The sequence below is a fragment of the Prionailurus bengalensis genome, chromosome D1, assembly GCF_016509475.1.
Source record: "Prionailurus bengalensis isolate Pbe53 chromosome D1, Fcat_Pben_1.1_paternal_pri, whole genome shotgun sequence".
NCBI classification, from domain to species: domain Eukaryota; kingdom Metazoa; phylum Chordata; class Mammalia; order Carnivora; family Felidae; genus Prionailurus; species Prionailurus bengalensis.
The window spans coordinates 57,140,846-57,166,458 of record NC_057346.1 but is presented as its reverse complement, the minus strand read 5'-3'; the positions used below and the strand labels follow the sequence as shown (position 1 = coordinate 57,166,458).

Genomic DNA, 25,613 nt, shown 5'->3' with positions numbered 1-25,613 from the left:
AGGAAAGTTTGCTGCTATGATTTGCTCATATAACCCTTCTACCCCTTTTCTCTCTCTTCATCTTCTGGGACACCTATGATTTTTATGTTGTTCCTTTTTAATGAGTCACTGATTTCTCTAATTTTTAAATTGTGGTCTTTTGTCTTAGTCTCTCTTTTTTTCTGCTTCATTCTCCATAAGTTTGTCCTCTATAATGCTGATTCACTGCTCTGCCTCGTATCCTTGCTGCTGTGGCATCCATTCAAGATTGCAGCTCAGTTATTGCATTTTTTATTTCATCCTGACTAGCGTTTACTTCTTTTATCTCCACAGAGAAGGATTCTAATCTGTTTTTGACACCAGCTAGTATTCTTATTATCGCGATTCTAAATTCTGGTTCAGACATCTTGCTTGTATCTGTGTTGATTAAGTTCCTAGCTGTCATTTCTTCCTGCTCTTTCTTTTGGATTGAATGCCTTCGTTTCGTCATTTTGAAGAAAAGGAATTGATAAGGTAAAAAAAAATTAAAAAATTAAAAACAACACACACACAAAATCATATAAATAATATAGATCCTAGGTGTGTTGTGGTCTGGTTCTTGAAAAGAGTTTAATAGATTAGGGGAAAAAAGGATAAAAAAGAAAAACAAAAAAGAAAACATTTGAAAATTTGAGAAAATGAGTAACAGTGAAATGAAATGATGGAAGTAAAATATAATTTGAAAAATATAAAAAAAAGTAAAAAATATAGTAGAAAATAATAAGGAAGAATATTTTTAATAAAAACTGAAAATAAAAATAATTTTTTTCTCTTCCTGTGTTCATGAAAAAGAAAAATTTGAATAGATGTACCAGTGAACAGACTGAAATACGATTGAAACTACATTGTTTTCCCCTAGAGGTCAAACTATGAAGCACTTTATAGTCCATAAACTAAGCAGGCGGCGAGATTTGTGTTGTTCCTGAAAAGTAAGGTTGGCCCAGTTGGGCGGGGCTTAGTTTAAACGGCTCCATTCTCCACTAGATGGCACTGCTTACCTTACTGGGTGCATTGTTATGGTGCTTGTAGGTGGGTATGCGCATGCGCAGGAGGAGTGAAAATGGCTTCGCCCAGCTATTCAGTCTCAAGTGTGGGAACTCTGTGCTCTCCCCAACCAGCAATCGTACACCCGTCCTTTGTCTCCGGCTTCTGTCCACTCCCTGCTTTTACACTGTCTGTGACCAAGCCTTCAGTTTGCCAGGAGGCACCTCTCTCCTGGGTTTTATCTCAGATGCGGCTGTATTTCCTGACCCCTCAATTCTGAGGGACTGTGGCTTTGACCCGCTCAGATCCTTTGGGAGAGGGTCTCACCGAGCAATGGCCAGTGCTGGCCACACCCAGGAATATTCGCAGGACTGTGCTGCTGCCGATGCCCGGAGACTGCAACTGGGTGCCAGCCTGCCCCAGAAAAAGTTAACACGATCATATAGCACCAGCGTTTCAGGGATTATGGAAAATCACAACATACATCTGGTACCAGGTTTCACCCTTAACGACCTTGTTCCAGCACCAGCGAATGTGGGTGTTCTCTGGGGTCTGCTGCGACCAGGCGGCCACACAGTCTCTACCAAATGTCCTTCCAGCAATGGAACTGCTTCTCTCTGTGTGGCCCGTGGACCTCCCGGACGCTATTCTGCTCCTGGAGATTCGCCCTTCCCACCAGAGCACCACCAGGTATTGAGCTGTGGAGTTTCAGACTCTGCTCCCCCTGTTTATAGAGCCTTAATGAAATTTAAACCCTCTCCTTTCTCCCTTTTTTAGTTAAGTCCCTGCGGCTGTTTCCACTTTTCCACTTTCTCTCCAGCTGCTTTGGGGGGAGGGTGCTTTTCTCATACTCCCCACCCCCTTCCTCATCTTCTCTGTCCTCAAGCAAAAACAGCTCCCTGCCCTTTGCGGCTTCTCTCCTCCCCAGTTCACCTGTCCGCGCTGCGTACCTGCTTAATTTTGTGGTTCATGTTGTGCAGATTGTTGTGTTCATCCTCAAATCAGTTTTCTAGGTGTACAAGATGGTTTAGTGTTGATCTGGCTGTATTTCACGGATGCGAGACACAAAAAAAACTTCCATGCTGTTCTGGTATCTTGTCTCCTCCAGAAATCCATAAATACATTTAAATACATTATTCCCTGTTAGAAATAGGGTTGGAGAAGATGGTTGCAAGCTCTGAGTACTGGGAAAGTAGGTTCAGAGGCAGGTAGTTGCTCAGAAGGTGCCCTGGTTGTTGCTTACTTTCCAGTCGGTGAATCCCACCATTAATGGATTTCCTCACTAATCTGGCAGCCTTGGCTCTCCACCCTGTTATAACTAGTGACACTAATATTCATCATGAGTGGGCAGCAGGTTCCTCCTTTCAGACAGCAGTTACAGACACACCCCTACAGGAGCATGAAAAGAGGGAAATCCCTTACTTCTGTGGGTAGAAACCAGGTGAATTTTCTAAACTTCAGCTAGTTTGCTTGGGAGAGAAGGGATTCGGGTACAGAATGCCTATTAAGGAAGAATGGCAACTGTTGAGTTGTCTTAACAGCCAAACCCCTCCTACAATTTATCAGGCCAAGCTTAGATCTGTTCAGAGACCACAGTAAAGGACTGGGAACTTTTTGCAGGGGGTCTTGACTGCTGTGAGGGAGCTCTGGCCCTTTGGGAAGAGTTCCCTGTGTCAAACCCTGTGACAATGGGAAACCATTGATGAATACTGAGTAGTATTCAAGCTCTTAGTTCCCTGGATTTGGCTTATAATGCTGTTAAAGGGGACCCACTAGAGAATGAAGAACTGTTAGGAGAAGCAATCTACCATGAGCCCTGAGCACCCCTGCATGTTCTCACTTCATGTGAATGTAAGACCCTGACCACTTCCTGGGGCATATCTTAGTGTTCTGGCAGTAAGCAATCTTGAGAATTGAAGTAATGTCTCTTCCCTACTTTGCACTATAAAAATGTTGAATCTCCCAAGCTCAGCGTTCTTTTCCTGTGACACATCCCCCTGCATGTGTAGGCATCCATCTATCTAGACCTACCCCAAGTCACTTTTGTTGGGGAGGGGGGGCTTGAAGAACTAGCACAAACCTGCTCACATTGCTTCCTGTAGGTGTAAAAGTTCTTTGTGTTTGATCTGGGAGTCTCATGTCTTCTACCAGTATCCATGATAAAATAGTAGGCTAACCTGTTAGTTGCAAGTAGGATAGAATTGTAGCCCTTTCATAGGCTACTCTGACAGTTTGGGTAACAAGGACAGGATACAGGTAGCCATGGCTTTCTACAAGAGAAAGGACATGGGTCGGGTGAGAGAATGTGAGAAAATAACCTGGGGTCTGGTAGGAAATACTGCTGAGCAAGTGGGTAAGGGTCCTTCACTGTCCCACCTGTTAATGAAATTTTTGAGGCAAAACAGCAAGAGGTAGGATTGAAACACATTGCCCAAATGGTACTTAGGTTGTTGTTCACTCTTTTCTGGACAGGAGGAGGAAAGAATGTTTTGACAACAAGGCAGTAAGCCTGTGGCCCCAGCTGAAGGCTCTATGGCTGTGGCTGATGAGTAGAGGGTTCCCCGAAGGTGAAATAAATGGCAATAAAGATACAGAGTTTGAATGGACCAAATATATTAGGAGTTTGTTATGACCAAGCAGGTAGCCATTTGAAGTGAAAGTAAATACATGACCCTGTTTACTGGCACAAGGCCAGTCTCTCTATAACCCCTGATCCTTTTCTCCCTTTGTTTTAAGGAAAGAAGCTATTTATGTTGGGGATCTTTGAGGAGGAGAGGGACTCCCTTTTAACAACTCTACTGAATATAAGCATCTAAGTCACCATCCTACTTGGTCCCATGGGCACAGGGAGCCCTGGGCACAGGAATGGTCAGAAGTACCAAGGACTGTGGGGCAGATCATGGTAGTATGCAAGGTGGGCAAACAAAAAAATAGCCCCTGAACCCTAGGTGCTCCTCAGAGCCAAAAGGTACACTAGGGAAAAGGCAGCACTGACCCCAGAGCAGGAGTCAGAGAAAAGACCTTCCTGCTGACCCAGCTGCCCCCTGCAGGCTAGCCTCTCCTACTCCTGTGACTTCCTCGAACTCTTGGGTTGGAACATGATTTCTTGGTGGCTGTGGCTGTGCCTTGCAATATCGGTCTCAGATTGCTTGGTCTGAGTCCCTGTAGTTGGTGGGGGGAGTGGGGGAGTGCTGGACTTCACCTGGCAGGGTTTGGGCAAAGTCTGTAGTAGGAAAGGAAAACTAAATAACTGTAGGGGAGCCTCTACACTGGCTCAGTGTTACTGTTGTATGGCTTTCACAGTAATGTGTTATTGACAGCAATTATACATTAAATTGAAGTGTGAAAGTTTGCAAGTCTCCCATTCAGGGACTACTGCTTATAGAGAAGTTATTCCTGTTTCCTCTTGAGTAGCATAACAAAATACAGAATCCTAAGAGGTGAGAAAGGAAAATCAACAGCTTTAGTTAGGTGAGAACTTGGTGACTGCTGGAGTTCTCAGCCCATTTCCAATATAGCAGTGCCACGTATCCTTTGCAGGCACCAAGTACACCCTTTGAAAAACTTGGACAGCTGGGAGGCTACTACTGAGCTATTGTTGAAATGACGTCCGACCTGTAGAAGCCTGGTACCTGGCCTAACATCCCCACTTTGGGTTACACGAACTCAAACTTGAAATTAACAAAAAGCCCACCAGCCTTCCCTAGTCAAATGGAAATGATGCATTTTGGGGATGCAGCCGCTGCCCATCTTAGTTTTACTTGAAAAAGTGATACCCACTCCTTTGGAAAGACTGTATTCCAAGACTCAGCTGCCTGAAGCAAAGCCACTGGCTCAAAAGGGCCCTTGATTACAGAGACTTTCCCAGTCAGATGCCTGAGCCTGGTTCACTTATGGTCCAGCTAAGTTAAGAGCTGTCGATGTCAAGTGATGTTTCTGGAAACTGACTACAGTAAAGGCTGGTCAGCACAATGGGCTGAATTGAAGGCTATGACCCTCGTCCTAAGCATTCCTTAGAGACCAAACATGTTATATTTTTACTGACTCGGGCTATGGTCTATCACTTGGCAGACATAGACTGTCAGATTAAAGACACTCTTGGGGGCCACAAACTAAAAATGAATTGCAGCTATTAGTTGAACTGTCTGGATCACTCATGTAGATGTTCACAGTGGGGGCTTATTCACTGAAGACCAACTGGAATCAAATTGCTGGCGGAGCCTGTAACCACTCAGATTGCCACCATCATTGCCTGTATCCATCATCATACCAGATATGACATTACATGCACCGTCATAGCCTGGGCACAGAGTAAAAGTTTTATGCTTCTGGTGCAGAGGCTACCACTACATGCCAGGTTTGTGACTCCTGTTAAAAGTCCTGTTAGTCTAGGGGCACCTCGGTGGCTCAGTTGGTTGAGCCTCCGACTTCAGCTCAGGTCATGATCTCGCAGTCTTTGAGTTCAAGCCCCGCGTCAGGCTCTGTGCTGACAGCTCAGAGCCTGGAGCCTGCTTAGGATTCTATGTCTCTGTCTCTGCCCCTCCCCTGCTCATGCTCTGTCTCTCTCTCTGTCAAAATAAATAAACATTAAAAAAAGGAAAAAAAAAGTCCTGTTAGTCTAGCCATGAGTGAAGCCACATAGCCCAGGCATGGCCTCCATCCACTTCTGGCTGACTAACTCTGTCAGGCCTTTGGTTCCCTCTTGAGGTTACCAATAGTGCTTTAACAGGATACTTTTTCAGGTTACAGTGTTGCTGTTCTAGTCAATCAGCCAACTCTACCCTGTTTTGATCTTGAAACTAATCTGTCTCATGATTTTGTTTTCCTTGACCACATACATTCTGACGGTGGTGAATCTTTATTGTGAAAACCACTCAACAGCAGAGGGCTGATAATCAAAGTATTTGATTGACTTTCCACTCCTCCATCCACATTGTTGAATGTTGGGACAGCCTACTGAAAAAACAGCCTACAGTCACAAGATTTCTGACTACTTCACTTACCTTGTCCTGGTCAATACACCTTCGTAAAGCAGTTTGGCCACTGAATGTGGCTGTCCCCAGAAAGTGGTCACTTTGTCTTTACTGCAGTATTAAGATTCTCCAGAAAAAAAAGAATGAATGTGTTCATGAATATATTAAGAGATGTGTTATAAGAAAATGGGTCACGTGATTATGGAGGCTGAAAAGTCCCAGGATCTGCTCTTGGCAAGCTGGAGATCAGGAGAGCCTGTGGTGTAGTTCCAATCTGAATCTAAAGGCCTAAGGACCAAGAGAACTGATGGTATAAGTTCCAGGTCAGGAGGAGGAAAAGGCTCATTTCCTGGCTTGAAGACAGGCAGATAGAGTGAATTCTCCTTTACCCCAACTTTTGTCCTATTCAGGTTTCCAACAGATTGGATGAAACCCACCTATTTTTGACAGGGCAGTTTGCTGTACTGGATCTACTGAGTCAAATGGTAATCTGATCAAGGAACATCCTCAGACATACCCAGAATAATGCTTAATCAAATATCTGGGGACCCCGTGTCCCAGTCAAATCGATGCATAAAATTAACTCTCATAGCTGCTTATGGTGTAATGATCAAAATGAGAGGGATTGGAGAGTGTTGTGTAGATTTATCCTGAAAATTCTGTTTTCAGCCCTGACCATTGTTAGGCATGATGTTATATTTGCCCTAACAGCATCCCCAGGCCCACCTTGTTACTACAACTTCCAGGTGGCAGCCTAGTCACATCGAATTCTGGTTCTCATTGAATTCTGTTTCGGGCACTTGGATTCTCTCGTGGGTTTGACATGGTCCTAGATCATGACATTTGGAAAAAGAGTCACCTCTAGAGCCTTTCTCTGAAAGGAAAATGGCCTAGTACAATTCTACCAAGCTGTTGCAAACTCCATAAACTTGACTGACTACTTGGTTTGACATCCCCCACTAGATGGCTCTGACCACAATTTGATAGTCATTCCCTTTAACCTACTGAGGAGTCTATCGGAAACATCAGGTGCACTTGCAGTTCCTATTCCTCTCTGTAAAATGCACAACCTCTACATGTCTCCGTCACCCCCATTCTTGTAGCTATTGCTGTTTCCTTATGGGGTGGACAAATGCCACCTCACTGTTGGTGTGGACATATGGGACAGTTTGGGCCAACTGCCATCAGACCGTCTTTCCAAAAATAAGGCCTGGTTTCAATCATACTTAAGTGGATGGGGACTCTGAAGCCTGCCAGGTACCAGGAGGCCTCATTAGTGACACTGTCAACCTGTGTCCCCTAAGTGGTAATAGGTCCCAGTTAGGAGGTCCCAACAATTGTAAACAGGGGTATCACATATGACCTCAGGACTATACCTTCTATGTGGAAGTCAGGCATTAACTTGCCCCCTCCCTGAAAACATCGTGCCTTGTTCCGTAGGGAGGGTTATAAGCAACCTTCAAGTGTTTAAAGAAGAACCACCATTAGATCATGTAGCCCTCAGATGACTGTAGAGATTCCTCCAAGATGAAGCTGCCTTTGGTTACATAGGGGAACTTCCCGGAGGGTTGGCTGATTTATTTATGCACGTTCTGCAAGAAGTTATCCTATCTTGAGGGTCATCCTGTTTGAAATGTTGATATGAAATTCATCCCTGACTTTAGCTGAAGGCAACAATGATACCACCTCAGCCCTGGAAGGCATTTGGGTGGGCCTCAGTTCACTGGCCAATGTGGTTATGGATGATAGAATTGCCCTTGACTTCCTTGTGGGCCCAGGTAGAGTCTGCAAACACTAATACATTCTCTGTACCCAGATTAATGCCTCAGGCCGGGTTTAAGGTCAATACAGATATAAGAGAATGGCACCCAGCTTTCTAAAGCAGACCTTGATGGCTTATGGTTGGTTGGTTTTCTTGGTTTTTTTTGTTTGTTTGGTTTTTTATGTTGTTTGTTTTTCTACCTAGTTGAGCCCTGGCCCTTGGGTATGGGTAAGGTCAGTTTTGTAGATTGGTCTCATCCTGTTGCTTGGAGTTTTGTTGATACTATCCTTTTAGGATGGATTAAGTCCCATTTCTGTCAGATTAATCAGGGTGGCCAATAGAGTGGCAAACAAAATTCATCAGAAGTGATGTGTAAGGTACTGTGATGGTTGGAAGAGGAGTAACTATTTTAACATGGAGGCCTAGGAGGTTACAGGAAGTGAAACTTGTTTCATTTGAGCCATGAATGAGGATGAGTGCCAAGAGTGCCCATTTTACAGATGAGAAAACTGAGGCACAGGAGTTAAATAACCTGCCCAGGTCACTGAGGTAGGGAGTGGGAAGTCTGGGTTTGAGCCAAGATCTTATCGCCTCCAAATATAGAGATTGCAACTCACTGTCTCAGGCATAAGACCAAGACCACCAGTCAAAGAATTGACAGAAATCTGGCATTAGCTTTAGATATTTTTCTAAAATTGACTTGGTGATTGATCTACAGAACTGGTGATTGTGAGTTTGGAGAAGTCTGGGTGAAGAGCCCTAGGACTTTGTGGGAGCCAATTTTTAAAAACAAATGTTTTAGACAAATAATAAGGTTTACAGAATAATAAAAATGAACCACCTTAAAAAATTAGTCCCTTGGGTATCCTTAATTATGTCCTACTCCCTGCACTCTCAGAAGTAACTACTCCCCTGAATTTAGTATTTATTATTCCTATGCATTTTCTTCAACACTATATGGTATTGTTTTACAAGTTTTAAAACTATATATGGTATTTGGTTAAGGGTTCCCAAGACCACCCCTAGGTTCATAGACTCACTAGAAGGACTCATGGGACTCAGCCTGATAGTTGCACTCACAGCAATGTAGTAAAGACACATTGGATCATAAGAGAAAAAGACACAAGTGGAGTCTGAAGGAATCCATGTGTGTTTCGTATGCTCTCTCCTTCTCCTGAGGGGTTGCACTAAGCACACTTTCCCCCAGCAAGGAAAATGCAGCATGTGCACCATGTTTCTGGCTAGGGAATCTGGGGACTGGTATGTCGGCACCCTCTGCCTGGCATGTACCAAAATTCCAGACTCAGAAGAAAAGCAGGTGTTCAGAATAAGCTATATTGTGTTCAAATCGTCTGAGCAGAGTCCACGTTTATTAATTGGAATTCTATAGAATTATGTCAATATGAACTCATGGGTTTTTATTCAATGGATTATAATACTATTATTTTGTCAACATATAATCATGTACACACGTATAAAATAACATATAATTTTAATTTTTTTAGGGGGGAGGGGTTCGTCTAATGCGCTGGATCTCTGGTTCTTTTTGTGGAGTTCTTTCTCGCGGGCCGGAACCTTTGCTGGACTCCCAGGCTGTTCGGGGAAATTTTAGGCGGTGATACCTATGAGCTGACAGGCAACCAATAGATACAAGCGTGGGGCAAGGGGACTGAGGGGAGGGATGAAGGGGGAGGAAATGGAAGGGTGGGGGGCGGAGCCAGGTTGCTGCCCGGCCCACGGGAGCAGAGGTAGGCCCAGGGCCTGAGCCAAAGCCAGTCTCGGGGCTAAGCTGGAGCTGGTGGTGGTCGGGGAGAGCAAGGGGCAGGTCCACACGGTGTCTGGGACTGGGCTAGGGGCGCGGGAGAAAAAGGATTGTGGCGGCGGGGCAGCGAGGGGGCGGGGCCTCGCCTGGGCCCGTCCCATGGGGGCGGGGCCGACTCTGGGCAGCGGCCAACAGCGGGTCCAACCGCCGGCCGGCTGCCGCCTCCGCGCGTCCCCGCCTTGGCTTCCCGGCTGGGTAGTCTGGACGTCCGGGTCTGTCGGCGTTTCCTTCTCTCCGTGGCCGTGTCTCCCTTTTGTTTTCAGTTTTCGTGTTGCTTCCGTGTCTTCCGCAGTCTCTCTCCCTCTCCCCCCTGCGTGGTTCATTCTCCCGCGCTTCGGTGTCCGAGACCTGAGAGCTGCCCGGCGCCCAGCTCTGCTCCGAGAGAGATGGAGGAGCTGGGGTCCCGTGAAGGTGAGCGGGGCTGCGACATTGCAGAGATCCCCGAAAAGTGGGGCACTCTGAGTGTGGGGACAGGTTCGGCGGCACCGCCTGGGCTTAGGAAATCCAGTCTGAGGGGAATATTGAGTCAGAGCCCTCCAGTGGGCCAGGAATTCAGACATGGCCAGAGAGTATTCTTGGCTAGTCTATTTTTGTTTTCCTTCCAACGAAGCCAAACCTAAACCGTAGAATTACCGTTTTAGAGATGAAAGGGAACCAAGTCAGGGGCAGCCCTTACCAGAAAGGGTTGTATGGGTTGTAGAGAGTCCCGAGCTGCAACTTAGGAGACCTGAATCTTGGTCCAGGCTTGCTGCTACTAACTTAAGTGGCCTAATATAAGCTTATTCCCCTCCGAGGGCCTGAGTTTTCCCATGTGTACAATGAGAGGGATTTGGAGTGCTGGATCTCAACAGGCCTGACAAAGGATGGGTGCTTTTTAAATATTAATTGTTAGGAATAAATAAATGAGTTAGGGAGGCCTCTTTCTGGGGTTCACCGATGGCTGCCTGCTGCACTGAATTAACTGGAGTCTTTGGAATTACGTTGTTCTTTTATGCTGAGAAATAGGTGGCATTATCCTCATTACAAGTCAGAAAAAAGAGACTCAGAGATAAAATGACTTGCTAGTAAGTGTCAAAGCACATTACACTTCAAAGTCCAGGCTACACTATACTCTTTCCCAGTAAGAGAGCGGGGAGGATTATATGGAGTAGCAATTAATAGCTTGCGTTCTCTGCTAACATGAACAACACCAAAGCAGAACTGTATCTAATCCTTCTCTATCCTTAGTTCCCAGTATATGGTTTGTGTTAAAGTTTGGGTTTCAATGCCAGAGTCATCTATGCTGCTTACCACTGTCGTCACCATGATCAACATAACCATAATTAACAAAAAGTTAATAATAGTGATTCTAATTGTTATAGTGATAGCAAAGCCATAAGTGAAATTGTGAAGACATCGTAAGTTTTAATATTTTTACTTATATAGTGCTTTAAAGTTTATAAAGCACTTTTGAGTAGTTCTTCATATTGGTCATCTTATATAGGTATTATCTACATTTTACAAGCAAAGGAGTCCCAAGACCTAGAGAGATTAAGTGACTAGCACTAGGTCACACGGAAGTATAGATGGGATGTGAATCAAGCCCCATATGAGAAGCTGTGCTTCCGCTTTGGTGCTGTCCCCACTACCTCTCCCTCTCCTCTTTCCTAGTTGCTCCTCCCCACTCCATGCCTATTCTTTGCTTTATTGTTATCACCCAGGGAATTCATGGGTGTGAACTAATAATCATGTGTTAACTGATCATTAATAGTGTGGTATTCACTTGTAATTAATGTGTGGGCACATGAGAGTTTAAAGACAATCTTTCCCAGAGGCATAGACGGATTTAAATACTTTTAAGAAAGAGTTGTAGGGGCGCCTGGGTGGCGCAGTCGGTTAAGCGACCGACTTCAGCCAGGTCACGATCTCGCGGTCCGTGAGTTCGAGCCCCGCGTCAGGCTCTGGGCTGATGGCTCAGAGCCTGGAGCCTGTTTCCGATTCTGTGTCTCCCTCTCTCTCTGCCCCTCCCCCGTTCATGCTCTGTCTCTCTCTGTCCCAAAAATAAATAAACGTTGAAAAAAAAAAATTTAATAAAAAAAGAAAGAGTTGTAAAGGTTATCATCATCATCATCATCATCATCATCACCATCCACAGGTTTCAAGGAATAAGACTACCCTTGATCCTTGAACAACACAGCTTAGAATTGCAGTTTCATTTAAAGAAGCATTTTTTAAATAAATATAGTACAGTACTATAAATGTGTTTTCTATAACTTGTGATTTTCTTAACATTTTCTTTTCTCTAACATTGTAAGAATACAGTATATAATACATCTATACATACAAAATATGTGTTAATTATTTATCTTATTGGTAAGGCTTCCAGTCAACAGTAGGCTATTTGTAGTTTTGAGGGGAGTCAAAAGTGATACACAAAGTTTATACCCCCCCCAGAGTTGGGGTCAGCACCCCTAATCCCTGTGTTGTCCAACAGTCAACTGTAGAATATGTAGTGATTGACAGTCTAAAAATAATAACTGCCATATATTGAGCTCATACTATGGCATGGGCTCTGTAACAGCCACTTTAATTTTTAGCTTAATTCTCTCAACAACTCTACTGAATTTTATATATGAGGATCCTGAAACATTAGGAAAGTTAAATAACATGCCCAAAGTCAGGTAGTCCTAGTGGGGTCCTAATCCTATGTTCTTAACCATCACGCCAGCTTGGCTCAAGGACAGATCTTTACTTAGGAGAGCCTGACCTTCTCTGGCAGGAGAGCCTGAGTTGAGGAGAGAGAGGTATGCTCTAGTACTTTGTGAAGAAGACAATTCCCACTTGCTTTTCAATTCTGCTACTGAGAGCACAGAATTGGGAGTGAGGGGAGGAGGCTTTTCTTCTGGACTCTGGAGGCTAACTCCCCATTCCTCTCATGATAGTGAGTCACGGTTCTTCTTTCTTTAAGTTAGAAACAAGTGACCAAGTGAATCGTTGGTATGCCTTTGGATAAGTTTGTCTTGATTGACACTAGGCACCTGTGGCCAAAAGCAGTGCAACTTTTTCTTTCAGTTTATTGCCCACAGGCTACCTGGGAGATTGGTCTAAAATGCATACTTGATCATGCCATTCCTCTGCCAAAAACTCTTGAGTGGCTCCCTCTCTGTGGGGTAAACACCCTAATAAGGTAGCAAGGCCTCCCAGGACCCGGATTCTGCTGACCCCTTCAGTCCCACTTCTGCACTCTGTTCTAGTCATGCTGCACTATCGACAGTCCCCACAGCTCACTGTTTTCTATCATTTGTAGGCTTTTCACATTCACCCCCTCTGCCCTTTTCACCCTTCAGTAGGCTGACTCGCTATTCATCCTTTAAGATCCAGCTCACTCATTCATTCAGTCATTCAACAGATAATTCGTCAAGTGCCTATCAATTACCAGGCATGGTTCCAGGTATAATGGTGTAGCGGTGAATAGAACAGACTCATCCCTGCCCTTTATGGAGCTTCTGTTGTGTAGTATATATTAAATAAGTATAATCTGGATGATAAGTGGCATGGAGAAGAGAGCAGAGAGGGGATAGAGAGGGGCCGGGGAGTTGTCAGGAAAGGCCTCATAGATTAGATGACATTGGAACAGGGCTGAAGGAGTTTAGGGAGTGAACTCTGTGGTTATGTGAAACAAGAATGTTCTAGGCACAGAGCATAAGGATATGAGGCAGGAGTTCACTTGACTCAGTTTTTTTCTCTCCAGAAACCCTCCACTGCCCTGATCTAGACAGATCCTTTTTCTGTTTTCCTACACGCTATCATGTTGACCTCTAATGTGGCACTTATTACATGATACTGTAATTGTCCCTGTATGTCTGTCTCCCTCACTTGGATGTGGGCAGGGACTTCTGATTCCTTTTTGTCGCCTCAGCACCTACCTTTTGGCCTGACTTGGAGTGGGCACCCAGAAGTATTTACTAAATAAATGAATAAGGCCTTCTGGGCCTCATTTTTATAGTCTGATAATTTTTACAAGTGATTTATATGAAAGGGTTTGAATGACAGATAGTGAAAGATAAAAAAATTCTAAGCCTGCTTCTGTCTGGCTTGATTCCCTTTTTGGGCCTCTGAGCAGTAGAACCCCTGATTTCTTTGAGAAGTGTACCTGCAGACTTACATTTTCAGCATTATGACAGGCTAGCTAACCTGTAACATTGTAGATAAAATATAATAAAGTCCTTTATAGCTGAAATTGCAAGAAAGTAAGAGAAATTCCCAGGGACCTAGAAGCCAAGAGTAAACTGAAAACCAGACTAGTTAGCCCCTTAACCTGACCTCAGTTGCCCTGGATGTTTGCTGCTCTCACTTACCTGGAAGTTTGGGCTTTAGTAGACCTGCTGTTGCAGTGAATGAAACTGTGGGCCCACATGGTGTAGCGGAACTAAGATCGCTGCGTGAAACTAGGTCCCTTGAAAGTCTGCACCCGCTGGTATGGTGGACTAGGTAAAAAGAATTCTTTTTGCTGACACAGAGAGATGATAAAGATTGCCTCTTATCCTAGGCTCTAACAGAGGGGGAAAGTTGCCCCAGAGAGTTCTTAACCACAGGCTTTTCCTCATATGGATTTGGATTTATATTTATATTATCCGAATGGCCTGAAAACCTCCACAGAAATTGACATGGGAAACCACCCAGGCTGGTAATACCCCTGGATGCTTGGCAGCAGCCCATGCAGAATCTCCATAAAGACATACTTGACACAGGCTGCATAGGATTTCCCCAGAGTGTGGAGGATAGATTTGTTCAATGAGCATGCGTATTGCTTGCTTTGTGCTATTGAGACCATGGTGTTACCTTTGGACAAAAAAGTAAACGTTTGAGTACGTCCGTGCCTCCCTGTGTGTGATCTTCAGAAATAGAATGATAGAGCAGAACTTGTGCACAGGCCAGCATTTGGGTATGGCCCCACATTTAGCTGCCTCCTATCCTTGCAGAGGTCATGGAAGAAGTGACATCGTGCTCCTTCAGCAGCCCTCTGTTCCAGCAGGAAGACAAGAGAGGGATCACCTACCGGATCCCAGCCCTGCTCTACATCCCCCCCACCCACACCTTCCTGGCCTTTGCAGAGAAGCGCTCCACGAGCAGGGATGAGGATGCTCTCCACCTGGTGCTGAGGCGAGGGTTGAGGACTGGGCACTCGGTACAGGTGACTCCTCATCCCAGATCTGGCTCTCAGCCTCAATCTCTCTCCACATTGCTTAGAGCACTTCAGGGCCTGTGCCCTTTCCCATCTGTGCTGGAAGAACCCTGCGTGGGAGATGAGGAAGAAAAAAAGAAACAGTAAAAGCAACGGCTCTCACTTACTGAGTACTTCCTGTGTGCTAGGTGCACATTAGATTCTCAATAACCACTCTGTTGTGACATAGGCACGGTTGTCAGTCACATTTTGCAGATGAGGAAACTGAAGCTCAGAGAGGTTGCCACTTTGCTCACGGTCACATAGCTGTAATAAAACAGCAGAAACAGGCTTTAAATTCCATCTCTGATTCCAGAGGCCTCCACGGTTCATTCAAATTCAGCTAACATGCGGTGTGTTTTTCATTCACATTTTCTTTTGTTCTTATAAGTCATCCAGGGAAGGAAGGAAGCATCGTTAGTCCAGTTTTCTGATCAGGGATCCTGGTATTCCAAGAGATAGGTAGCTTGTTCAAGACAACTAGCAGATGGTGGGGGCAAGGATAACAACATTCCTCCCCCTTCTGCATGGTTTATGTGAGGTGCATACTATCCCCATCGTAAAGGAGGAAATGGGATTAAAAGTGGTTTGCCTCAGACACGCACCTACTAAGCAGCAGAGGTGGGGATGGAGCCCTTGCCCCTAAGTAGCACATTTTTACTGCATTTTTCGAGAGCAAAGAATGATTGCTGGCCTTGGGCCTGTGAGTATAGGGTTATTTCATTGGGCCTGTGAGTATAGGGTTATTTCAGATCCCGTTTTTCTTTTCTCTTGCAGAGCTGGTTGAAGTGAGGATCAGATGAGACCATGGATTTGAGAGCCTTTTGTAAACAAACATGTATATCTTTATAATAGGCACTCTAATCCTGCTGGTTTTCTACTCATGGAGATATCACCATGAAAACATTACCTCATAGGGATGACTTTTTTTTTTCTTCTTTCTTTTTTTGCTATTACAGCGCAAATGCTTTTCTGCTGAATGTGGGCCTTGCCAGCAACCCCTGTCTCTGCTCTGGATGACTCGCTCACATCTCCTTGTGGGAATGATTTTTACTTTAGGGAACTTTCAGTCCCTGCTCTTTCACCCATCTTGTCATGAGCCTTCCTCATGGCTGCTTCCTAGGACCACACCTCTGCTTGTATCATTGGCCTCCAGAGAGGCCCAGCGGGGCAGCCTACCTTGGAGTTCTAGTTTTTTATTCCCTCCAGGACAGGCATTGCCTGCGGTCGTGTTGCCCTGCTTTCTATTGCAAACAGTTAGGCTGTTGAGCACTTTTTACTGGACCATGCTTGTTGTGTAACCTCAGAAACGTTCACAGATGTGTCCACTTGAACTCATTCTCCCTTCTCTGTATTTTATCCCTTCCATTCTCTGATTTATCTGTCTGTAGAATCTTGAAGTTAGAAGAATCATCAGCCTAGCTTCTTTCCCAGTAAAGAGATCTTCTGTATTCCCTTGGTAGCTACTAATATCTTAGGGGTTAAGAACATGGCTTTGGAGTCAGGCAAGACCTACCATTTATTGGCCATGTGACCTGGGACGTTTGACTCTTCTCTGTCTCATCATCTATAAAATGTAATTAATAATAGCAATTGCATAGTAGGAATTCAACATTAGTCATCTTCTATAAAGGATCTGCTTACACAACTCCTCAGATGAGGAACTTAATCCTGTGGCAACTGTTAACTTTTGTTTTTGGAGTGAGACAAACTGTACTTCTCTATAATTACCCATTGGTCTTGTTCCAGCTTCTGGGACATCCGATCTATACATAATAGAAAGTCCCTTTTCCAGAGAATGCTCTTTGATGTACCTGAAAGCAGTATTCATACATGCTGAGTCTTTTGATTTGGGCATTTGCCAGCTTCATTCTTTTAGTGGCTCTTAAGACCACAGTCTTGATTTCGTTTCTGGGCCCTTGAAAGCTGTGATTACTGTCTTTGGGATTTGATTTGGAATGTCAGTGTCCTTTTTCAAAGAATGGTCCTTTGAATTCAGGGCTCCAAGGATAGACTGACCAGCTCAGCAATGAGGTGGCTATCCTGTTTTTTATCCTTTTAATGCAGTCTTTTAATACATAAAGTAGCATTTGTTTTTTTGGCAGCTGCATAATACAGTTGACTAATGTTAAGTAGACCATCAGGTAAAACCTCTTAATCTTTTTCACGTTTGCTGGTTTAAAAAAATACATTATATATATTTTTTATTTAAAAAATTTTTAATGTTTATTTAAACATGGACCACGAGATCATGACCTGGGCCGAAGTTGGATGCCCAAACGACTGAGCCACCCAGGTGCCCCCCCCCCCCCAAATTTTTTTAAATTGTAGTAGGATAGAGGCTCCTGGGTGGCTCAGTCATTAAGTGTCCCGAGTTCGGCTCAGGTCATGACCTCATGGTTTGTGAGTTCGAGCCCTGGATCGGGCTGTGTGCTGACAGCTAGGAGCCTGGAACCTGCGTCAGATTCTGTGTCTCCCTTTCTCTCTCTGCCTGTCCTCCGCTCCCACTCTGTCTCTCTCCCTCTCGAAAATAAATAAACATTTAAAAATTTTTAATCGTAGTAGGATATACCTAAATTTTCCATCTTAACCATTTTAAGTGTACATTGCAGTTTTGTTAACTATAGGCACATTGTGGTGCAACAAATCTCTGCAACGTTTTCATCGAGACTGCTGCTTTATACTCTTTGGACAACCCTCATTTCCCCCTGCCCCATCTGCTAGCTACCACCATTCTTCCTTGTTTTTATGAGTTTTTAGATACTTTGGATACCTCGTGTAAGTGGAATCATACAGTAGGTGTGTTTTTTTGTGATTGGCTTATTTCACTGAGCATAATGTCCTGAAAGTTCATTTGTGTTGTAGTGTGTGACAAGATTTCCCAGGCACCCCAATGCTCCTCTTCAAAATGTTTATAATGTGGAGTGGTAACACATATGTAGAAAACATAACATAAATGTCAAATGTACAAAACATGGATGTCTGCTCTGTGAACTGACAAAGCCAACACTTGTGGACTCATCACTTAGCTCAAGAAATAGAATACTACCAGTACCTCAGAACCTTCTCTTATGCCCCCTCTCTTTCCCAGAGATAATTACTATCCTTATTTATAGCTCTGGAGTTTAGTTTTGCTTGTTTTTAATCTTTATTCTTTATGTTTGGCTTCTTTTGTTCAGTATTTTTGAGGTTTATCTGAACTGTTGTGTACAGGCTTCTCTGAATATTCTTGTACATGTTTTTGCTAATACGTGCATGCATTTTTGCTGGACTTATGCCTAGAAATGTCATTACTGGATCATAGGGTATGTTTATGTTCCCCTTCAGGAGATAATGCCAGCCAGTTTTCTAGAGTGGTGGTTGTGAAGGCTAGTCTACTTCAGTTTCACCCTTGCTCTGCATTTAGCTCTTTAAAGTTCCATCTTAAAGCATGGGGGTTTACCAGGGCCCCAAATTTGTGTCCTCCTAGCCCCATAAGGCTGTCAAACAAATTGTTCAGCTTCTCAGCTTTTCAGTTATCTCTTTGAGAATGAGCAGAGATACCCTGAGAGGAAAAAGGACTTGAAATACCAGGCCAACCTCTCTGAATGAACTTCTCTCGGTTCTTGGCCTATAATTCCTCATTGTCTTGTTTCCTCCCTGATGCTTTTAGCCAGATGTTTTTGTCTTAATATTTTATCTGTCGTCTCCAGTCTCAATGGAAATGTTGGTTCAAATTACCTAGGTCGCTGTTACAGGAAGCCCTTTTCCTCCGTATTTCTGATGCAAAAAGTAGCATGCTGCATCCACTGGTCTGTACTTTGCTTTGTTCATTTACCAATATGTTAGGGACATCTTTCCATCTCAAGGTGTAGAGGCCTTCCTTTTTCTTTTTGCCTCTCTTGCATTGTGTGTTCATGTAACCAGTCCCCTGTTGATGAATATTTGGGTTCATGATATTTTGCTTTTCCAAGCAATGCCACAGTGAGTAAGTAATCTTGTATATACTTAATTTGATGAGCAGATATACCTTAGGATAAATTCCCAGAATTAGGCATGCTGGGAAAGGATGAATGCATCTGGAATTTTGATATGCCCTACATAAATGTTGAAGCATTTTACACTTTGGTCCATATAAGAGAGTACCTGTTTCTTCACATTTTTGCCAACAGAATATTGTCAAAGTTTATGCTGTTGCCAGTTTGTTAGATGAAAGGTACTACATCAATTTTAATTTTAATTTGCTTTTCTGTTTTATGTGTGAGGTTGCACATGTTTTTGTTGTTTTTTCCTCTTTCTGTGAGTTGTCTGGTCTTCCTCTTTGCCCATTTCAGATGGGTTTCTGGAATTTTTTTTTTTTTTTACCAATTTATAATACAGTTTTAAAAATCTATTAAGGAGATTAGGCCTTTCTTTGTAATATGTCTGAGTAGGCATTATCTCATTTTAGCCTTACAGCAACTCCTGTGTGAGCATGTTGTTACATTTTCCACTTCATTGATAAAGAATTTGAGGTAAAGTTAAGTTCAAGTAACTTGCCTGAGGTCACACAATGAGTGATGAACTAGGTATCTCTGACTCCATGCTTGAGTTTTTAATGCCAGTGTTATGAATTGCCTCCCCAGGATAGTGGAGGAAGGAAAAACTCTTTGTTTTAAATTTCCCTTTATTTGCCTAAATTTCATATTTGTCCACTTTGCTTTAGTTTTCTTCATTTCTTTTCTTTTTTTTTTCTACTTCCTTCTACTTTTCTTGGTTTTTCTTTCTTTTAAAAAATATTTGTTTAGCTCCTATCATGTGCTGGGCACTCCTCAAAAGACTCATAATCTAGGAAGGGAGCCAGTCACATAAAAAAGGATGATTATTATATAATAAGTTCTATAACTCTTCTGTGTGTACAGAGAGGAAGCTACCAGTTGCTTTGGTGAGAGGAGGGGAGCAGAGGAAGTTCATAGAAAGCTTTACAAAGGAGGGGACTTTTGAGTTTGGAGGGTGAATTGGGCATCTAGACAAAGTGAGGAAGTGTTCTAGACAGAGGGGACAGCTTATACAATATCTAGCATTGCCTCTTCCCAGCCTTATAAATCATCCTGTAATGTTTGAGAATTTAGTGAATACTTGAGCCTTCATGATTTCATAGATTTTAATATCATTTCTTTCTTATCACTGAAAAAGACTAATGCTTTTAATGAGCCTCATGTATTCCTATTAGTCTCTCACTCCTGCTCTCTCCCCCTTCCCCTTGTCTAGTGGGGACCTTTGGAGCCACTGATGGAGGCCACATTACCTGGGCATCGGACCATGAACCCCTGTCCTGTGTGGGAGCAGAAAAGCGGCTGTGTATACCTATTCTTCATCTGTGTGCGAGGCCATGTCACCGAGCGTCAGCAGGTCATGTCAGGCAGGAATGCAGCCCGCCTCTGCTTCATCTGCAGTCGAGACACTGGCTGTTCATGGAGCGAGGTGAGGGACTTGACTGAAGAGGTTATTGGTGCAGAGGTGAAGCGTTGGGCCACATTCGCTGTGGGCCCAGGTCATGGCATCCAGCTACAGTCGGGGAGGCTGGTCATCCCTGCATATGCCTACTACATCCCTTACTGGTTCTTTTGCTTCCGGCTACCATGTAAAGCCAAGCCTCATTCCCTGATGATCTACAGTGATGACCTAGGGGCCACATGGCACCACGGCAGGCTCATTCAGCCCATGGCAACAGTGGAGTGCGAAGTGGCAGAGGTGACTGGGAGGGATGGCAACCCCGTGCTGTATTGCAGTGCCCGGACACCAAACAGGTGCCGGGCGGAGGCTTTCAGCGATGACCGTGGTGAATGCTTTCAGAGACTAGCCCTGAGCCGACAGCTCTGTGAGCCCCCGCATGGCTGCCAAGGCAGTGTGGTGAGTTTCCGGCCCCCGGAGATCTTACGTGGGTGCCAGGACCCTAATGGCAAAGATGCTTCTACCATTCAGCAGAGCCCTCTACTGGACAGATCACTAAGGCTAGAGCAAGAAGCTGGAACACTGTCTGAATCATGGCTCTTGTACTCACACCCAACCTGTAAGAAGCGGAGGGTCAACTTAGGCATCTACCTCAATCAGACCCCCTTGGATGCTGCCTGCTGGTCCCACCCCTGGATCTTGCACTGCGGGCCCTGTGGCTACTCTGATTTGGCTGCTTTGGAAAAGGAGGGCTTGTTTGGGTGTCTGTTTGAATGTGGGACCAAGCGAGAGTGTGAGCAGATTGCCTTCCGCCTGTTTACAGACCGAGAGATCCTGAGCCGTGTGCATGGGGACTTCACCAGCCCTGATAAGAACCCTGAGCCAATTGAAAGCTAAAAACTGACTTAGGACCCAATTTTCCATGGAAAGGAAACCACAGAAGGCAACCACAGCCAGGATAATGGAGGCCAGGTTAACAGAAGTTATTGAAGCCTACAGAGAATCCAAAAACTTAATATTGTGCTCCCTACCTTTTTTCCTTCTCCTCCAAGGAGCAAAATGAAAATTTTTCTATAGCTACTACAGTGGAAAGAACTATGAGTTGGGAAACCATGATGTGGTCCTGGTTGTGCCACTGGCTTGCTGAGGGATGTTGAACATATCACCTGAACTCTCTGGGCATCAGGTCTCCATTTGTAAAATGAGAGGGTTGGTTCTGGGATTTTTCTTCTTCTCATTTCTAGGAAAGACAGAGTGTCTGCATGCTCCATGATCAGCAAATGCTGGCTCCGTAGCAGACTCTGATCTCAAAAGGGAAGTCAGAGGACTCATCATTTCCAATGACTCACCACTCATCCAGGTGTGAGGCTACAAGCAGGTGTTCTGGCACGAAGGAAGATCTGGATGTTTTGTTCTGTTCTTAATAACAAACACACACACACACACACACACACACACACCCTTTTAATCATGTTTAGAACTCTATAGGTTCTCTGTCCTAGAGGAATTGGGCAAAACAGTAGGATCATGAGGTCACCTACCTTCTCCAGCTTTGCAGCTGTGTTCAATCTTCCTTCCTTATCTGGAATGCTTACTCCCTAAGTAGAAAATGAGAAGCTCAATGCCAGTGGCCCTTGATAATGGCACATATTTTTTTTATTTTTTTAACATTTATTTATTATTGAGACACACACACACACACACACACACACACACACACACACACACAGAGCATGAGCAGGGAAGGAGCAGAGAGAGAGGGAGACACAGAATCTGAAGCAGGCTTCAGGCTCTGAGCTGTCAGCACAGAGCCCAACACGGGGCTCGAACTCACAAACTGTGAGATCATGACCTGAGCCAAAGTCAGTTATTCAACGAACTGAGCCACCCAGGTGCACATACTGTTTCTGATGGCATTACTTTTATGGAAGAGGAACCTGAAGTTCATTTACTAGGATGGTTCCTGATGAGAAAAGGACATGGATTAGGACTTTAAAGTATTGGACAGAATTTCCCATGGTCTCTGCCCTCAAGGAGCTCACAGTTTATGGGGCTAGAAGTGGGAGAAAATTCAAGAAGATCAATGCAGCTAGTTTGTAGATGTTGGGCTTTGAGTTGAGGTGATGGTAGCTCTTGATGTTATTGTCTTAGTTGCATCTTCATTGTGCTTGGAGTCATCTGCCCCAGGGCTTGACCAGGCTTCTGGGTTTCCCCCAGGCCCATTTTTCTCAGAATGTTGTTCTGGCCTAGCCACTTCTTTACCCATGGAGGATGTCTTTAGGAAGACCATTAGGAAGGTCTCTGGACCTCAGACCTCTGAATCAGGCCTGTTTTTTTGGACCTGCTACAAATACTGTTTGTGGAGTAGGGCTGCCTCTTTGTCTGATAGGTTTGGGGCTAAACTTTGCCAGTGGTGGGTCTCTCAGATGATACCAGATTGGTTGTTCTTATTTTAGATTCTTTCCCCATAGCCTATTATTGTAACAGAAATTCTATCATGAGATACTTGGTTTTCCTCCCTATTTTAGGAGAAAAATACCTTGTATCAGAGAACTATATTTGGTGCTGAGTAATGGCCCAGAGAGCAAGTGTTAGTCTTGGAGCATAGCCTAGGAGGCTAGGGGTTGGCGGTTGCCCCAGTCCTATGGGGAAGAGTCGTGCAGGATGAAAGCAGAGATTAACTTCACCTACTCCTGCATATGGCTTAAGTCCATGGCTTAGAGTGACTTCTTAAAATTCCCTTAGCCTCTCAGCCATTTGTCAAAGTTATTCTCCCAGCACACAGTTATGATCATTCACTCACTCATTTGTACATTTACCTAAATATTCTTGAGAGCCTTGCATAATGTAAGGTGCTTCCTATTGACATTCCCTGGTTGAAAATTATTTGTGGCTCTTCATCGCCTGCTAAAGGGTGTCTACATTTTGTCTGGCATGTAGGGCTGCCAGTTGTTGGGTGGGGTAATGAATACTTATCTCTCCTTCATATGAATCCCACTGTCAGAGAAGACCTCTGTCGAGATGGCAGTGGAGGGGGTGACAGAGCTGCTGGTATAGGGAGGAGCTGGGGAAGGGCAACCCTCTCCTGAGTAGTAGTAGAAACTTCCTGTTCTGCAAAGCTTTCCTGAACACCATCCCCAAATAGATGGGAACAGGGGGGTGGCTCCGTTCTCCAACAAGGTCTAAGGGATGGAGAAAATGAAAATATCAAGACTTCTTTGGAACCATCCAAGGAGGGACCTCAGTCACATGCCAGTGTGGACCACAGCTGTCCAGTACCAGCACTCATTAGATGTCTTCTCCATCTCTGAATTGCCCTTCCCTTTCTCCTTCCCCTTTGCTTCATGTTTGCTTCTCCTTAGTGATTAGCAGTGAAACTCCTCATAGGCAAAGGGCCTGTGTGTATATTTCAGGAATAGCAAGAAAAGAGGGTTGGGTAATCCGACATTTGTAATCCAATTACAGAAGTAATCCAGAATGAGGATTAGGAAGAGGAAAAGAGTGGGCAATGGTGACTCTGAAGCAAAAGAGCAGCAGGGTAGGAGTCCTGGCACCTTAAGGAAGAGAGAGAATGTGGCACAGATAGAGACAGAGGCTGGAGAGATGGTGTAGGTGGAGGCCTCTGTGAAGAAGAAATGATAACAGGCTGGAGCTGTTTCCAACACGTATGGAAAGGGAAGGAGGCCTGCATGGGCCCACAGTTTAGGCTACAGATAAGTTCCTGCCCAGCCCTGTAACTTTAAGCTGGCTCAACTTGTCCATGTTCCACGTGACTAACAAAAACAGCTGGAGGCACTCCAACTCTGTGCCAATTACCCAAGCCTTTGGGGCCCTGGGTCCAATGCCATGATACTGGTATCCTAACTAAGCCCATTTCTAGCCCTTTCAGGTTGGTAGAATGAAAAATATTGGGCAGGTGATGGCAGCTGTGAAGAAAAGAGGACAGCAGACTGGAGGCCTCTAATCTAGAAGTGTGAAGAGAGGACTACAGAGGCTGTGGTCCTTTGCCTGTAGATGTCCCCCCACCCTGTCTTGGGACCCTTAGAATGGATCCATCCAGTACACATGGCCCATGCCTGGGAGTGCAGGAAAGCATAGGTAGGGACCTCCTGCTGCTGATCTGTACCCAGATCATCTTCCGATCCCTTCAACCTGCTGGTGCTGCTCATGCTCCCCAACTCCTGATGCCCTCACTCCTAGGCCACTATTATGTACTTCAGGCCCTCGTTATTTGGATGCTATATTTGGACCTGTTTCTCCTGGTCACCAATCCCCCCTTCGTATCCATGGGATATCATGCAACTGCAGCCACAGATCAGAGACATGGCACCCTGTCTGTTGGGTAGCCCGAGGGACCCATAGAAGTCAGCCTAAGGCTGCGCAGCCTCCTTTCCAGGGTAGTAGGATTCAGTATTTCCATTTCAGCCAGATTAGGCTGCTCAGGCTTCTTCAGTAGGCTGTGAGTTTTCCCTACTGCATTAGTCAGTAGATGTCATGCCATCCTCTCCTGTGCTGCCAGAGTGCACAGTGGAAGCCTCCCTTTGGTCATCACCACAGCTTGCCATGTATTTCTGTTGTTGTGCCCTGTAGGCCTCTGCGAGGCTCTGAATTCCTTGAGGGCCAAGGCTCTATGAATCCTCCCTCTGTCCTTTTTACCTTGAATCACAATGGTTGCTTTATAAATATATGCTTTTTCTATTCTGAATTCCCTGAAGGTAAGGACTGTGTCCGATTCTTCTCTTTGTCTTCTGCACCCGGCATGGGGCCTGTCACAGAGCCTGGCACAGAACAGACAGCAGTAAAGTTTCACTGAAGGAATAAATGAGTCAAAGATCCTTGGCCTTCTGGAGCTAAGAGACAAGGCCAGGGCAAGCTCCCCCACAGGGAGAAGCATACTGTATCCCCTGTAGATTGGATAGTGTTCTAAACTTGCTGAGCACTCACTCTAAATTAGTCTTCTCTATGCTGGCTTGCTTCCAGGTCAGCCCAGATGTCCCAGGGTGACAGCCTAAGACTGAAGCTAAGCCTTGACTTGGGGTTGTCATTTCAGTGGTATTTCCCTTCTGTCCTTGATTGGAGTGTCTATAACTGCCTGTCAGAGGGGGGTGCTCTGGTTCAGTGTGGTCTGAGCATGTCTTGGCTCCGTGATACCAAGTGCCAGAAGTGCCCTCCGTACCATAGAAACTACCAGGACTCTGAAACAACATGAATAAAGAGCCTAATTCCAATGACTGCTGTTTGTTTTGTTGTTGTCGAACAGTGAGATGATTATCCTAATATTTCTGTCTAGTTTGTACCCAACTTCTTTTGAAAAACGGATTTGACTTTTCCTAAGGACTTTTCTTGCTTTTCCTAAGGACTTTTACTTTCAGAAAGCTTTACTAATAATCTTTGTACTTGGGGTGCCTGGGTGACTGAGTCGGTTAAGCATCCGACTCC

General features: G+C 44.6%; 1 protein-coding gene across 2 annotated transcripts; it reads left to right on the top strand.

Annotated features, from left to right (window-relative positions):
* Positions 1 to 1,534: 1,534 nt before the first annotated feature.
* Positions 1,535 to 25,400, top strand: NEU3 (neuraminidase 3). Of its 2 annotated transcripts, XM_043580239.1 has the most exons (4): positions 1,535 to 1,692; positions 9,852 to 9,970; positions 14,521 to 14,732; positions 19,992 to 25,400. In XM_043580239.1, the coding sequence occupies exons 1-4, from the start codon at positions 1,535 to 1,537 to the stop codon at positions 21,069 to 21,071; spliced, it is 1,569 nt and encodes a 522-aa protein (XP_043436174.1). In that variant the 3' UTR covers positions 21,072 to 25,400. The 2 variants fall into 2 exon arrangements, with proteins under 2 accessions (XP_043436174.1, XP_043436173.1); XM_043580238.1 differs by lacking the exon at positions 9,852 to 9,970.
* Positions 25,401 to 25,613: the final 213 nt, after the last annotated feature.

Bases quoted from the DNA above. Each gene is read 5' to 3' on its own strand.
- NEU3 (XM_043580239.1), top strand. From the start codon at position 1,535: ATGTGGGTGTTCTCTGGGGTCTGCTGCGACCAGGCGGCCACACAGTCT. The intron at 9,971-14,520 runs GTGAGCGGGGCT...CTATCCTTGCAG, and splicing joins GGAGCTGGGGTCCCGTGAAG to AGGTCATGGAAGAAGTGACA. The intron at 14,733-19,991 runs GTGACTCCTCAT...CCCCTTGTCTAG, and splicing joins GGACTGGGCACTCGGTACAG to TGGGGACCTTTGGAGCCACT.